Genomic DNA, 14,289 nt, shown 5'->3' on the forward strand with positions numbered 1-14,289 from the left:
AGCTACAATTTAAGGAAATTTAAGTAGTTTATACATATTTAATAAATCTGGAACACATTCATTTTGGCTTCGATTCAACTATAACCGTTTCAGTTCGCTTTAGATTCATATATTAATTTAAGCAGTTTTCACCAATAAAAGTTGTTAGGCTTACTCGCTTAACTGAAGCATAAGAAATGTCTAAGAAATATTTAAAACATCGGAAGCCAAACACAAATCTGCAACATTACTGGCTATAAATTATCCACCTAAGATGCTGACACACAATTTGCCAGAGTTTGTGAAAAGCTTTGTGTGTTTGCTTGCCTCAATTTGACGCCATCAGTTACAAGTACATATATCTATTGATAAAAGTATATATGCTATATAGACATACATAAACTCGAATCGTCATCATCATCATCATCATCATTATTGGCGATGTCCTTTGTGCAAGTTTAAGCAACTACGTCGCAAACAATTTCCTCGATTAATTTACTTTCCGTGCGCCTTTGCCATTTTCTTAGCATTTTCCGTTTCGCATTTGCCTGTCGCAGTCGTCGTCAGCTCAGATAAGTAGTTCTTGGTAGCCAAGGTAAACATTTACTTAAAGCGCGAACTGATTTCAAAGTGCTCATAAAAACTCAACTCGGCAAGGTACGCTTGACGGTATGCCAAACTGCACTAAAATGCTTCTGGGTGCCTGGATGTGATGGTGTTCACTCTAGACTGTATGGGTGTGTGTGTGTGTGTGTGTGTGCATGTGTGGGATAGTTTGTGAAAGTGTGTGAATTACATCGTAAAAAGTTGGTTTTTATGCGATTCGGGTATTGATAACGTCCCAACGCGATGTTCATGTGTAAACGGCATCATTACATGTGTGTGGGAGTGTATATGATGATATTGTTTACCTGTGTGTGTGTTTTGACTATGAAGTGCTTATGATGCCGCTTATAAAATATTCGAGCCAAAAACTATATTGAAATAAGGATAAAAAAAGATCTGCATATACATATGTGATTGTGGTAATAGTTTATTTGGGATCTGCCTGAATGCCGCATGCAGCGCCTATCAAATTGTTCAAAGGGTTATTTAAAAAAGTCACAAAACCTTAAACAAAAAACCGAATTAGCTAAACGTAAAGCAATTAGCATATAGATAAATGAAAAAAAAACTAAAGTTTGCTACGATTATATAGTACAAATAGATGAACATTTCAAAAGTTAATTAAAAATATGGATAGAGATGGATACATATATATGAAGATAGAAATAGAGAAGTCTCAACACAATCAACACAAGTGTGAACACACACATAACGTACCCGTGTTGGTTTTACTGTTACAGTAATCAGTCAAAAACTTCTCCAATGTGAAGCGAGGTAAATGTAAGTTCTTTACCACTTGCACAGGATCACCCTCCTTCCAAAGGAACACCAAATCGTTGGTCGTCCAGCCATCTATCAAGTTTGAAAAATCAATTAAAACTCTTTCTAATATTCATGTACTCTTTAGAGATTCTTAATTCCCGCTTACAGCTTGCCATGCGAAGTGAGCAAATTTGTCTATCCAATGGATACAGTTTGAGATTCATTGGACAGGCTAATGTTAATGAGATACGTATACTGTAGAGCACGGAACCATTAGGAAAGATGCGTATATACACATTTGGCATTATGATGTTGTGAAAATGTCCCTCCTTCTCATTGGAGAAGAACAAATCAGGCATCCAGACACGATTAGCCTCCGTCAGTGTGAGATATTTTAAGCGTCCTGTAGAGGTAGAATATAGTTAACGAAATCAACGGATCCCAATAAATCTGCGAATATTACTACTCACCCTGTATGTCATCGAATTTGAGACGTTCATCCGTCCACTGCTCTCGGAATGTCAGCTGGACGCTGTATTCCTGCGATTTGTCGTCAAAGTGGTTTATTGAAAGAACGCGAAAAGAAGAGTTTGGTTAGTATGGGAAGACAAACATTCTTTTATTGTTCAAATTCAATTTCATCCTCAATTTCAATGCAATTCAATATGAACTACAATGCAAATTTCGCTTTTGTCGAATTATAAAGGAACGCTCGAGCATTTTTAGACAGTGTTTTTATTTTATTTTATATGTATGTTGTTAGTGGTGGGGCTTATCAATTGGGTGGCTGGCAAATTGCTTTTGCATGGGGGTGGTGGGTAGGAGTTTTAGCTTTACATAAAGACTGTTTGTTTGTGGCACGGTATTAATAAGTAAGTTGTAAGTAGAAATAAGAGAGCGAGCAAGGCATGGCGAGGCTTGGCGAACGTTTTATTTCTTTCGAGTGTTTTTAATTGTTAATTAAGAATAGTTGTTAGTTAGTTAATATATGGTGGCTAAATATTTTGGAGGTGTTTAACATTTGTCTTATGTTTTTAAGCTTTTGCCTTATGCGAAATTATTGTATTTTTCTGCTAGTTGCCAATTCTCTCTTGATATTTGATATAGTGTGATGTGTGTAGGGTATTCTTTTCATAGACATATAGTACATGCATATAAATACATATATCATATTCGATTCAAAATGCAATATGCAATATGCTCCCGATGCTGAGCATGCAACATACCATCCAGCATCATTATTCAATGCATTGTTCAACATTTCAACGTCTTGCATACAAAATACAAATCAGACAGTAAGCAAAAACAGCGAGCAACGTGCCAAAAATGTATAAAAAGGAATTGGCAAAAGGAAATTGACAAAGCAACTATGAAACAGCGTCAAGCAAAGCAAGCATAGAATAAAAAAGAATAGAATATTTAAGTGAGCCTTATACCTAAACTATTTATATACTTTATTATTTATTAACACAATAAATATCATTATTTTTTTACTTGCTTATATATACCTTAAGATTCAAACCATGCAGATCATTCGAAACATACAAAATATTAACCCTTATTGATCCAAAAAGCTGTCGGGGAGTATGTTGAACATTATTAAAAACTCAATATACTCATACTCAGAATGCAAATATATTTAAGTATTATCTCTGGAAATTTTGTAGATGATATTTCTATAGATAATAAAAATTCAACCTCTTAAAATTCCACACGAGGGACCTTGTCATAGAGGTACCATGCACTCGGCAATTGGCCCAGCTATGCTTTTGAAGTAATATGTGCACTATTTAAAAACGGACAGAAATTATTGAGTTTGTTATTTAGTTTGGCTTCATCTGCTCGTATAAATTTCAATTATCTCATTTTAGTAAGTTCAGCTTTAAGGGTTCTAAAGATTTTATTTTATATTTAGGAACTGCAACAACATACATGCTTAAACAATTCTATTAACTTTGTTTTCATGCTATATAGTAGTAGTATTGTGTTTGTATTAAATGAAAGATTGGATTTGTGTTGAATCATTCAACGAAAAAGTAAATAAAATACGAAAGAAAATTTGTAATTGATTTATAATGTCCTATTAACCTGGCAAGCTTTTCGATTATAACTCGTAAACTATCTGAGTTTAAATTATAATGGATATTTGATTTTTCTTTTTTCATGTGACATGCCAAAGCGACATTTTGACAAATTTTTAAGCAAAGTGAAATGAAATAAATTTTCAAAAGTTATTACAAATAATTGGTTTTTATTTATGGGATGACAAAGAGAGCATAAATTGATGACAGTTTTTTATATGGGATCAGCTGTCCGGGCAAGTTTTATTATTTAGTATTTTTTGTAGTTGTTGTCATGTGTTCAGGGGCATTTGTAATTTGTTTTTGTTTTTTATGATTTTATCCCAACGGAAATGTGGTCTGACAAATGGGTGACCCGTGAACACACACATACACATGTACTAAATAAAATGACTGTTAACTATATGTTAGTATTTACGGTAACACTTGACATTTGCTTTAATAAATATATAATATATCTATATATTTTTTTTTGTAATTGAATCTCGTTTATATTGTTCTATGTGTGGTAAGCATTTTGTTGTTCAAGTGGTTCTTATTTTTAGTTTAAAGATTCCTTTCGCAAGTGTCAATGATAAATCAATAGGTTAAGCACAGTAGCTTATGGTTTCACTACAAATAAATAATTAATGAGGAAAGTTAAACTGAACTAATGAACTTGTGGCTGGTAATAGTTGTGTTTTATTTTTTACTTTTATCCTAATTGACTTAAATTATTACAAGTTTAAGTAAACTATGAGAACTTACATCAGCAACAATAAACTTTACATTTAAAACTATCTTAAGCTCTAAATAAATGCGTTTGTAGTGATGATCAGAAGCTTGCGCCTGTAGAACCTGGCATTATTTTGATATTTTTCTTGTTGAAGTAAGAGAAACTAAAGTGAAGTAAATACAGAAAATATTGCGGCACGGGAATAAAATAAATATAATTTATACATACAATTTTAAATGTACACATAGTTGCAAGAAAATCAAATGTATATTTGTACACAAACCTCGTACATGTATGACTTATTTCATCTTTTTTTTTAATACAAATTTTTTTTATACAAATTTGCAAGACGGATTTCATAATGTTAATTTGTTTTTAATGATTTCAAATTGAATTTATATATATATTTATATATAGGTTGAATACATTTGAAGTTCGTTATATATAGATTTATGTTTAACATATTTTTATACATAGATTATTAATTTCAATATACATATATGATATTCAATATAACTTAAGAGTACATCTTGTAGAGTATTAAAAAAAGCGAAGCCTTTGTGTTTTATAATTTATACACACAAACACACACAGACGCATACACGCATATATATACGTACCATCACAGACACTCAGATACACATACATGTACAGAGTTAAATTATACATATGTGTGCTTATAAATGTTAAGAGCAATGTTTTTAAAGCGCTTGGGATTGTACTAGTTCGTATTCTTATTCATATTCACATTGATATTCATTTTTTATATTTATTCATATTCGTGTAGGGTGATGATTTTTGCACTGGAGCCGAAACTCACCATTTTGTAATCATCGATTTTCGAAATGGAGCGCAGAAACATGTTGACCTTGACTAGTGTTGCTAAATTCGCTAAAAAATTTTCATATCAGAATCGAAGAGCATTTCATAAGCTGTTTTTTTTAATGATTATATGTTTGGATCTTCAAGATGTACTTTTATGAATAACGCTTAGCTTAGACTTAAATTAATCTTAAATTAAACTTAATTTTTTGAATTTCATGTGTGTATCAAATGTTTGTCAATTCAAAATAAAAAAAAATTAATTTTAAAAATAATTATTAAGTTGAATTAATAAAAATCGAATTCAAATTCGTACAGAGAAATGTCTGCATGGATCTCATTGAATTATGAAATTTCTCGCTTACCATAATAAAAAATTCGTATTAAAATTTTTTTTGTAATGCATGCCACACATTTTCAATTAGTTGCAAATCGATAACTATTAGCTAACAATTTTCTAGTTGTTGTCTGCATTAGATGTAAAAAGTATTCCTCTTGCTTTGCAGTGTAAAACGAAAATACACAAACCAAACCTTAGTTAATTGAATTTATTGATGATTATTTTGGGCAAACTGATAAAGTGTGTGATGAATGAAGGGTGGTAAAAGGGGGTTACATAATCAATCAACACACGTACAAAGCACACAAAAATTAAAAAACACATTTTGATAATATTTTCAATTGTTATAGACAATCATTATTGTGGTTGTTATTGTTCTAAATAAGTATATTTATTAGCATTAATGAAATGAAATTATTGAACAAATTGGTAATGGAAATTAAAATTTTTAAACAATATAATTGTATGTCATCATTTAATGCTTAACAAATTTATATTTGATATACTGAAATATCTGTCGGTCAGCAATCATCATCACAATTAGTAATAATTTGATATGAGATAATTAGTTAATTTATGTATGTAGGCATAATTAACACTGAGAGAGAGAGAGAAATTTATAATTCATAATTTATTAGAGCGAGATATATATATTAGAGCGACAGAGACAGTAAAAGAGTGAGAGTCAGATAGTTACAGAGAGTTAAGAGTAGACAATGAAACTTTTGTTCGAAATTAAGAGAGGTTTAGAGAGAGAGAGAGATAAAGTGAGTGAGTGAGAAAGACAGAGTGTTGTATAGGAAAGAGATCCAAAAAGACATTTTCTATATGTTTTGTTCATTTTGCTACAAAACAAAGTTATTATTTTACATTTTTGGTTAGGCAAACGATAAAATAAACTAAAACTAGTTTTCAAATGCAAATTGTTAAATTAAACAACATATTACAAGGTCCAATTATAATGCTTAATCAATCACTTAGCCAATTACTTTGTCAAAACATTATTAACATTTTTTTGAAATTGATAAATAAAATTATTTTGTTTATTTCAAAACGATATAAGTATTAATGGAAAATGAAATCACATCGATAGTAAAACAATTATACGATTGTATTAAATACCAATATCCGATATATATATATATATATGTATATATATTATCATTAATATTTATATTGTATAAGTATAGGCAAAAGTAGTGTGTTTTTTGTTGGTCAACGGCTGGGCATAGATTGGACATAAAAATAACAGCCGATACATAAGTTACTCGTACTACTTATATAGAATCACCCTCACATAGAACGGAGACTATGAAAACAATCAGAGAGAAAGGAAAAGAGTCTTGCAGAAAGAGACGGAGAAACAGAGATGGGTCAAGTGAATATTGCGACTATTTTGAAGTTCATTGGCATATGGTTTGAAATGCGTTGGCAAAACTCACACTGACATACACACACATACATTTACATGGTCAAAGCTGAGGCTGAGAGTGTCTGGCTTAATCTGTTATCTAAAAAGTATGGTTTTTTTTCCCTTTTTTTATTATTTGTTTTGGTTGAGGTTATGGTGGGGTTGGGGAGGAGGTTTTTTGTAGTTTTTGATGCGCGCACTTACCATGGTTACATCATCGATTTTCGATATACTTCTAACGAATATGTTGACGCGCACAACGGCGGGACCATCTGAAGGATAATATATATAGATAGACCGTTTTGTACAATGTGCATAGTAATAAACAAATTTAACAACTGGCCAAACAAATCGACTGGCTACGGCGTCAGTATCTTCATCTCAATTCGCACTAAAACTTATCGTATAAAATACTTAAAATGACCAAATGCTACCCGGATACCAGATATGTACTCGTATTCCAGCTACTTGTGAATACTCATAAAGTTCCCTTCCATTTCGCCTTAGGTTTTAAGCGAATTTTACTATTCTGTAATAAAGTTTTACTTTTTTTTCATTGACCTGTTTACACGTAGAAATATTATGCTTCCTTACAGAACTAAACTTAGAATTTCCTTTGACTCTAAATTTATAAACCTAAACTATAGATATTTTAATATATATACGTATTATCTAAAGTTTTATTGCTATTAAAGATAGTAATTACGTAGTATGACTTTTCCATGAGATAATAATGTATTTTATACATAAAATTTAATTATAAAGCATAATAATATATTCGTGTGAAAATAAAGAGAGTTTGCTGTTTACTTGTGATAATTGATGGACATTTTATTGTTTATATATTTTCGTTTATTTTTTTTACTATTGACTTTTGCAATTGATTATGTTGTGGTCGAGTGCTGTACGATTTTATACATATCAGAAATTGTAATGATGACGGTGCTGCGGGTAAAGTCAACAGACACACAGACACGCACACACATACGCGCTCACACACACGCAGAGGAAAAGAAACACATAAAAAAGTTAATTGTTAATGAAATCATAGCTGGTTTATAATTGAAATGGAAAACAAATTATAATTATTGGATGGGAGTAAGAAGAGCACAAAATATGGTAGAAGTACACACACACACACACACACACACACACACACATACATTGAGAGTAGGAAATATAAAAGTACAAACAAAATAACATTTACTTGTTTATTTTAAAAAGGTGTGCGGGAGAAAATAACCTGAAACTCACATTAAGTATTATACTAATTGATTATTGTTCGTTGTTTTACATTGTTAAATGGAAAATATATGTCGAGTCAATTGTTAAACCTTGTTTGAAGTACTCTCATGTTGACGTGTTCTTTGCATAATTCTTCCATGTTCAATCAATTTTATACGAATTACTAATACTCAGGTACATATTTATTTGTGAGTGTCTGTCTGTGTGTGTGTGTGTGTGTATGTGTAAGTGACAGGCACTGTTGCCAGCATATCAGAAATTATTTGTAAAACAGTAGGAAACAGTTTTGCTTCAACTGCAAAAGAAGGTTTTATTATCGATTTGCTGGAACAGCCGCTTAATCCTCTAAAGGTTTTCTGCACTTACTGCACTAGTGTGATTGTGTGTGTTTGTGTGTGAATGTTTGTGAAAGTTAATGTATTACAAATCAAGATAAAAGAAATGAAACTTAGAACACAAAAACACTGACAGCTAAAATTGCGAGTAGTATTAATAGCTGATATATGAGTATATATTTAAGTTTAAGCATATAGTATAACTGCTTTTGTCTATATAGTAGATTTAAACATGTTTTCTGAGTAACTGATAACTTAAGTAAAAAAAAAAATAAATAGTAACTGTGAAAAATGCAACGAACAATGTATCTAAAATTTGCGTAGAACCAAACTGAAAGATAATACACAAGAATATCCAAATACATGTGTCATAAAATTGGCTTTGCTTTCAAAAGGAAACACGAAACAAACGAAAAAAAAAAAACGCAAATTTCAATAGCCATAGAAACAGCAACAAAGTTAGTTATGTGGAATCATAGCTATAGATTCGAAGAGAGAGGATGAAGACAAAGAAAGAGATACAGAGATAGAAAGGGAGAGAGAGTTTAAGGAGTGGAGCTAAAAGGCAGTAAAAGATTGAAACTCAACTTCAACACAAAAACAAACAAACAAACAAAGTGTAAAATTTCAAGTATATTTTTCGATTTGTGTGTAGTTAATGTTGTACATACATATGTACTCTTACGTTCATATATGTATGAGCATAGTAAATAGCATAGAGTAGATAGGTAAGTAGTTGGTATTATATGTATGTAAGTAACTGCGCACTACCAAAAACATTTTGGAAAGACCGGGGTTTGAGTTTATCGTGTATCTTATGCATGTCTTAAATTTGAAGTGCTGTTCATATGATGAGAGAGGACGAGCAACGGGCGGAGGCAGGGGGCAGGGGGCAGGGCAAGGGTCAAAGGGTCTGGTTCTGGTTTTGGGTCTATTGAATTTTGGATGTTAAGACCAAAGCATTTGCGAATGCAGTTCAATTAGAATGGTTTTTAGGTGTATGCGGGGGCTCAATCACTTGTGCGAAACTTACCATTTTAATATCACTAATCGTCATAATACTGCGTACGAATAGATTGATTCTGACTATGGCGGGACCATCTGGCATAGAGTTTGGTTTTAAATTGTGAGTTAACATAGTTTCGCAATTATGTAACTTAATTGCTGATCTAACTAACTAACTAAGCTACTCAATCAATCCAGATGCTTTTCTGCCTAAGCTAATTTAGATGTTTTTGTACTTATAAAGAGACTTACAAATATAGATAAGGATTATGTTTTCGAGTTTATCACCAATTGTTGTTATAGAATCTTCTTTTTTTTTATGATTTTGTCCAATAAAATTAACAATAAAACAGAATGCAAAAAACACAAACTTCAAATTAAATGTAAAGTTGGAAAAGTTAAATTTTATATAGGAATATTAGTTATATATAGTTTAGTAATTATATATCGATACATTTTAATATTATATTTATAATGCTCACCTGTGCCATTTATTCCCGATGGTCGAATTCTGGCATCGTATTTGCCTGCACCTAAAATTTGATCTAAGACTTTTTTCTCCTTTTCTCGGAAATTTATTTTGGCATTATTTGCTCTGAAATCAGGATATGGATAGGTACGCACGTATAATTTTAATTTTGGAGTTTTACTTTGTTGTTTTTGTATGCAAGAGAATTTTGGAAGAAGCTTAGAGGAAATTCTATTTTCTGATCATATTTATTAATTTAATATTGTGTGTTCTCTTTTTTCAAAGCCAGAATTGCAATAAGAAAAGAAAAGTTTTTGCATAAATTTACAGCAAGAAATTTTGGTGTGATTTTTAAAACAGTTTAAATTTGTTCGAGATTTTTTCAAATTCAGCTTTATGTACAAATTGGGTGGAGTGTATTTGGGTATGTGAACTCTGAAGACATCTTCATTATACACTGTCGCACATATCAGAAGCCCAGGCAAAGCCACAATTGCTGTTGGCCCTGTCCTCGGCTTGAGCGTAAATAATTCCAAAATTTATGCTCCGACAAAAATTACATGAAAATTAATTACATTTTAATGATGTTGTGAAGTGAAACTGTTAAAATGCATAAAAACATGTTATGGAAATGATTACGAGTATGTTTAAGTGAGACGGTGGAGAGGGGGTGTGGCATGGATGAAAAACAACAAACGCAAGAGCAATACTACAGCTGACTACAGAACTACTTCAAGTATTATGTATGCGACAGACACTCTATATACGAGTACGTATGTGCCTTTTTGAGGTTCAAATAGTGAACGTTGTGGGCGTGGCCAGTGGACAGTGGCCACCGTTCAACGCCCGACAAAATTAACGGCAATCGTATGCAAATCGCCCTTTAAAGCGCCACTCACTCGAGTGTCATGTGAAGTAATTCAAGAAGTGTTGGAAAATAAAAATAAGTGGCATACTTATTGCAACTACTGTAGTAAGTACTAGTATGTGGCGGTGATGAAACATCTTAAAGTACTTACAGTGAGGCGCTGCACAGGCTGGTGAAGTAAAAGATCGCCCAGAAATAGTGTCCGGTGCCCATGGCGAGGCACAAGATGTTCAATTAGCTGAAGGAACTGCTCTCCCAAGAGTGTACCCAAGTATCTCCTTTCACTGGTCCAAATGTTCAATGTCTGTCTGCAATGTAAGAAGTGATCTAGAACAATATTAGGTTGAATCGATTAACAACATGTTCATTAAAATCCAATAATTGTGAAATGCAACACCAACACACCTTGTGCTTGGCGTGTGAAGATAAATTCAAAATTAAATTAGGCCAATTAATGTGTCACTCGCATAGTCTCCGCAGCAACGCAACTGAATCTCTGCAGATGCTTGTCGCAATTCGGAGCTATAAATTCAATTAAATTTAGATATTCGATATTCTGACTATTTCAAGGGGCCAGTTGCGACTTGAGCTGATAAATACCAAATGAAAAGTGTAATAACTAGAAGCTTGCAACAATGATATGGCCACTTTAATGCTCGACAAGGCAATTAATGACACAGCACGATAGACAAAATAAGTACGATGGAGTAGCATATAGTGAGGTGCTTAAATATTCCTTTGATGAAGAATGTATTATTTTATAAAAAATGTATATATCAAGACTATAAGATTCGAGAAAATTTAGGGTCGTCCTTTTGAACACCCTTAACTCCGAGACTATAAGAGTTGTCGCAACCAAGTTTTGGTAACAGTACCTGTAAATGGAAAAAAATTGAATAACAACAGCCATTGGGAAGCCTTGCTAAGCGGCTCAGTTGGTGCAGGGTCGACAGTTTTATCAAGATGGATTAGTAAACACATGAGATATTTATCCGAATGATAACCTTGATCTCAGCTAGGTTAGAACCCCGTCATTTTAAAATTATATATTGTATTGACCGGCTTAGAAAGTTTTCAAATATAGGTCTTATTATCTTGTGTACACAAAAATAATAATAATAATAATTCTCATTAAAAACATAAATATTGCAATAGCTAAGCTGTTCCCAAAAGTAGTTAGAGGATGTGTCATAGATGTGTTGTTGCAAATATAAATGTTAGCTTCTAGTACTTTTTATCTACTTTTAATTCTCAGTATTTTATAAAAATTGGAAAATGTTAAAATGAAAACTAGATAATTTAAATCATAAGTACGAGTGCTCATCGGTAACTACTACCTAGAAAAGTAGATTAAAATGCTATTGTAGCAGCGGTCGTTAAGGCCATAAAAAATCATTATGTTCAGGACAATTAAAACAATGCTGATGACTGGCAATGGGAAGTGACTTTAAGCGTATCGGAATGACACTGGCCAGATGCAGGGACATACTATACAACGAGGACCATGCAATTGTGAATATTGCAATCGAATTAATCCTTTATAAGCATTTTTGTGCACTTCAGTGGGCGACGTCGACGTCGACAGTGACTTCGCTGTTGATGCTGATGCTCATGCTGACGATGCTGCTGACGTCGATGTCGATGTCGACGACAACGTGCTGTGAATGCCGATAAGTGGTTGTGGTGCCACGCCCAGCTTTGAATGCGGCTTTTATGCATATCAGTTGCAATGGCCAGGAGCAGGACAGCCGGACAACAGGACAACCGGACAGCCGGACAACAGGCACAACAATTGCATTTGTGTGTTGAGTATTGCTAATGGCCATGACCGAGTCGAGTCGTGTGCAGTGTGCAATGCTCATGTGTGGGTGTGTGTGTGTGTGTGTCCAACCAAATAATCAATTTAACGATATGAGAACTGCAATGGGAGTGGGAATGAGAATGGCAACAGGCTGGCCAGGATTCGTGCTGTGTTAATTTGCTGCTGTGCCCGCAATTTCGTGCCATAAATAAACAAAGTTGCTGTTGCTCTTGGTGCTGTTGTTGTTGTTGCCTCTGCTGCTGGTGTTGAGCATTGTCTTGTCACAGTTGTTGTTGTTGCTCTGGCCAGTCTACGTCAGCATTGTTGACTCTTTTGCAGCTGATACTGAAACAACAACAGCCACAGCAACAGCTCATACATATAGACACAAACACAGACACACACACACATAATCGCATACCCACAAAGAGGCCGAGAGCAACCACGGGCGGTCTTCGTTTTTGGCCCGCTGTCAAAGAAAGTTAACAATGCGACTGCAATTGCAATTGCAACTGCGTCTGCGACTGCCAAATGCCCCACATTTGCAGCCTGCCAAGCAGTCGGCGCCACCGCAGCGTCTCACACCCCGTCTCTATCCCACATCTCACATCCCACAGCCCGCAGCTTCCACCCACCAACCCAACAGTTCGTTTGCGCATCCTTCTTCTGGTTGTGGTGTAAATGGGTTTACTTTTATTTCATTTGTTTGTTGTTGTTATTGCTGTTGTTGCTGCTGTTGCTGCTGTTGCTGTTGCCAAGTCGACACACTTTTGAGCTGCGCACAATTTCTTCTACACTTTTGTCTACCTCTCGGCCTTTTGGCCACTGCTCGGAGTCTCAGTTTCAGGCCATTTGTGTGTTTGTGTGTGTTTTTATTTTATTTTGCATGTCACAACGTTTGTTGTTCCTATTGTGGTTGTTGTTGCTTATACTGACTACAAGTTGAATGAACGCCCGTTCAAAAGGCTCTGTGAACAATATTAATGGCCAAGTTGGATTTCTTGCCACACAGCTGCTTGCCATTTGGCATATTATTTGCATATGAAATTCATTTATGAATTAAATAAATTTTTTATCGTTGTTGAAATTGAAGAGTGTAATTAAATAGTAATTATACTAATAGACAAATTAATTATAGATTTAATTTTAATTTTATGTAAGCCTAGAAGCCCACATTTTTGAGAGGTGTCGGTTCGATGCTTTGTTTTCCATATTTCCTTCATTTTTCAAGCCTTAAAATTAGTTTTAAAGAAGTAACGAATTTAATAATTTTTATTACTAAATTTCCACTGTTCCAAAACCAAGCTTAAATTATGCAATAATTATAATTATATTATAGATACATAGTAAAAGAGTGAATTTCATATTTTTTAGAACGGCAGCCCGATTAGAAAAAACGATTTTCTTTCTTACTTGCTGAACACTTAACTTTTTAAAATTAAAGAACGCTATAGATCTCAGAGGCTCCTAGCAATAGCTTTACATATTTTTAAGACAATGATTTGAATGTGGATTTAGTCTCATAATATAATAATGGCTAGAGCCAGATGGACTTGATTTAAGCCAAGCATTTCCGCTTGCCATGGCAACGATTTCAACAGTATGCAGTGCATATTTGGCTAAGGGCCTTTGGACGAGCAATGATTTTACAACTACGGAATACCATTCCATTCTGCTTGGTGTAACCCTTTTCCGGTTCGGTGTCTTGGGCTTATGGCGCTCTACTTGGCTTAAGGCGTCAGTCACCCCGGCAACTTGATTTCGCGCAGTGTTCTCTGCCAAATAGCGTGTTGAGCGTGTTGAGCATGCTGTGTGTGCAATCTCGACACACACACACACACACACACCAC

At 33.7% G+C, this 14,289-nt stretch overlaps 1 protein-coding gene across 5 annotated transcripts in view; it reads right to left on the reverse strand.

The window, feature by feature from the left end:
• Positions 1–14,289, reverse strand: part of LOC117790178 (glutamate-gated chloride channel) — a 35,727-nt gene that overhangs the window by 6,217 nt on the left and 15,221 nt on the right. For all 5 annotated transcript variants that reach the window (XM_034629502.1, XM_034629500.1, XM_034629501.1 and 2 more), the window contains 6 exons: positions 10,790–10,965; positions 9,784–9,896; positions 6,921–6,988; positions 1,818–1,887; positions 1,514–1,750; positions 1,303–1,437 (listed from right to left, as the gene is read on the reverse strand). In XM_034629502.1, coding sequence (XP_034485393.1) covers positions 1,303–1,437; positions 1,514–1,750; positions 1,818–1,887; positions 6,921–6,988; positions 9,784–9,896; positions 10,790–10,851 — 685 coding nt within the window. In that variant the 5' untranslated portion in view covers positions 10,852–10,965. Of the gene's footprint in view, positions 1–1,302; positions 1,438–1,513; positions 1,751–1,817; positions 1,888–6,920; positions 6,989–9,783; positions 9,897–10,789; positions 10,966–14,289 lie in introns of those variants that run through there.

This window comes from Drosophila innubila, assembly GCF_004354385.1.
Source record: "Drosophila innubila isolate TH190305 chromosome 3R unlocalized genomic scaffold, UK_Dinn_1.0 2_E_3R, whole genome shotgun sequence".
Classification (NCBI taxonomy): domain Eukaryota; kingdom Metazoa; phylum Arthropoda; class Insecta; order Diptera; family Drosophilidae; genus Drosophila; species Drosophila innubila.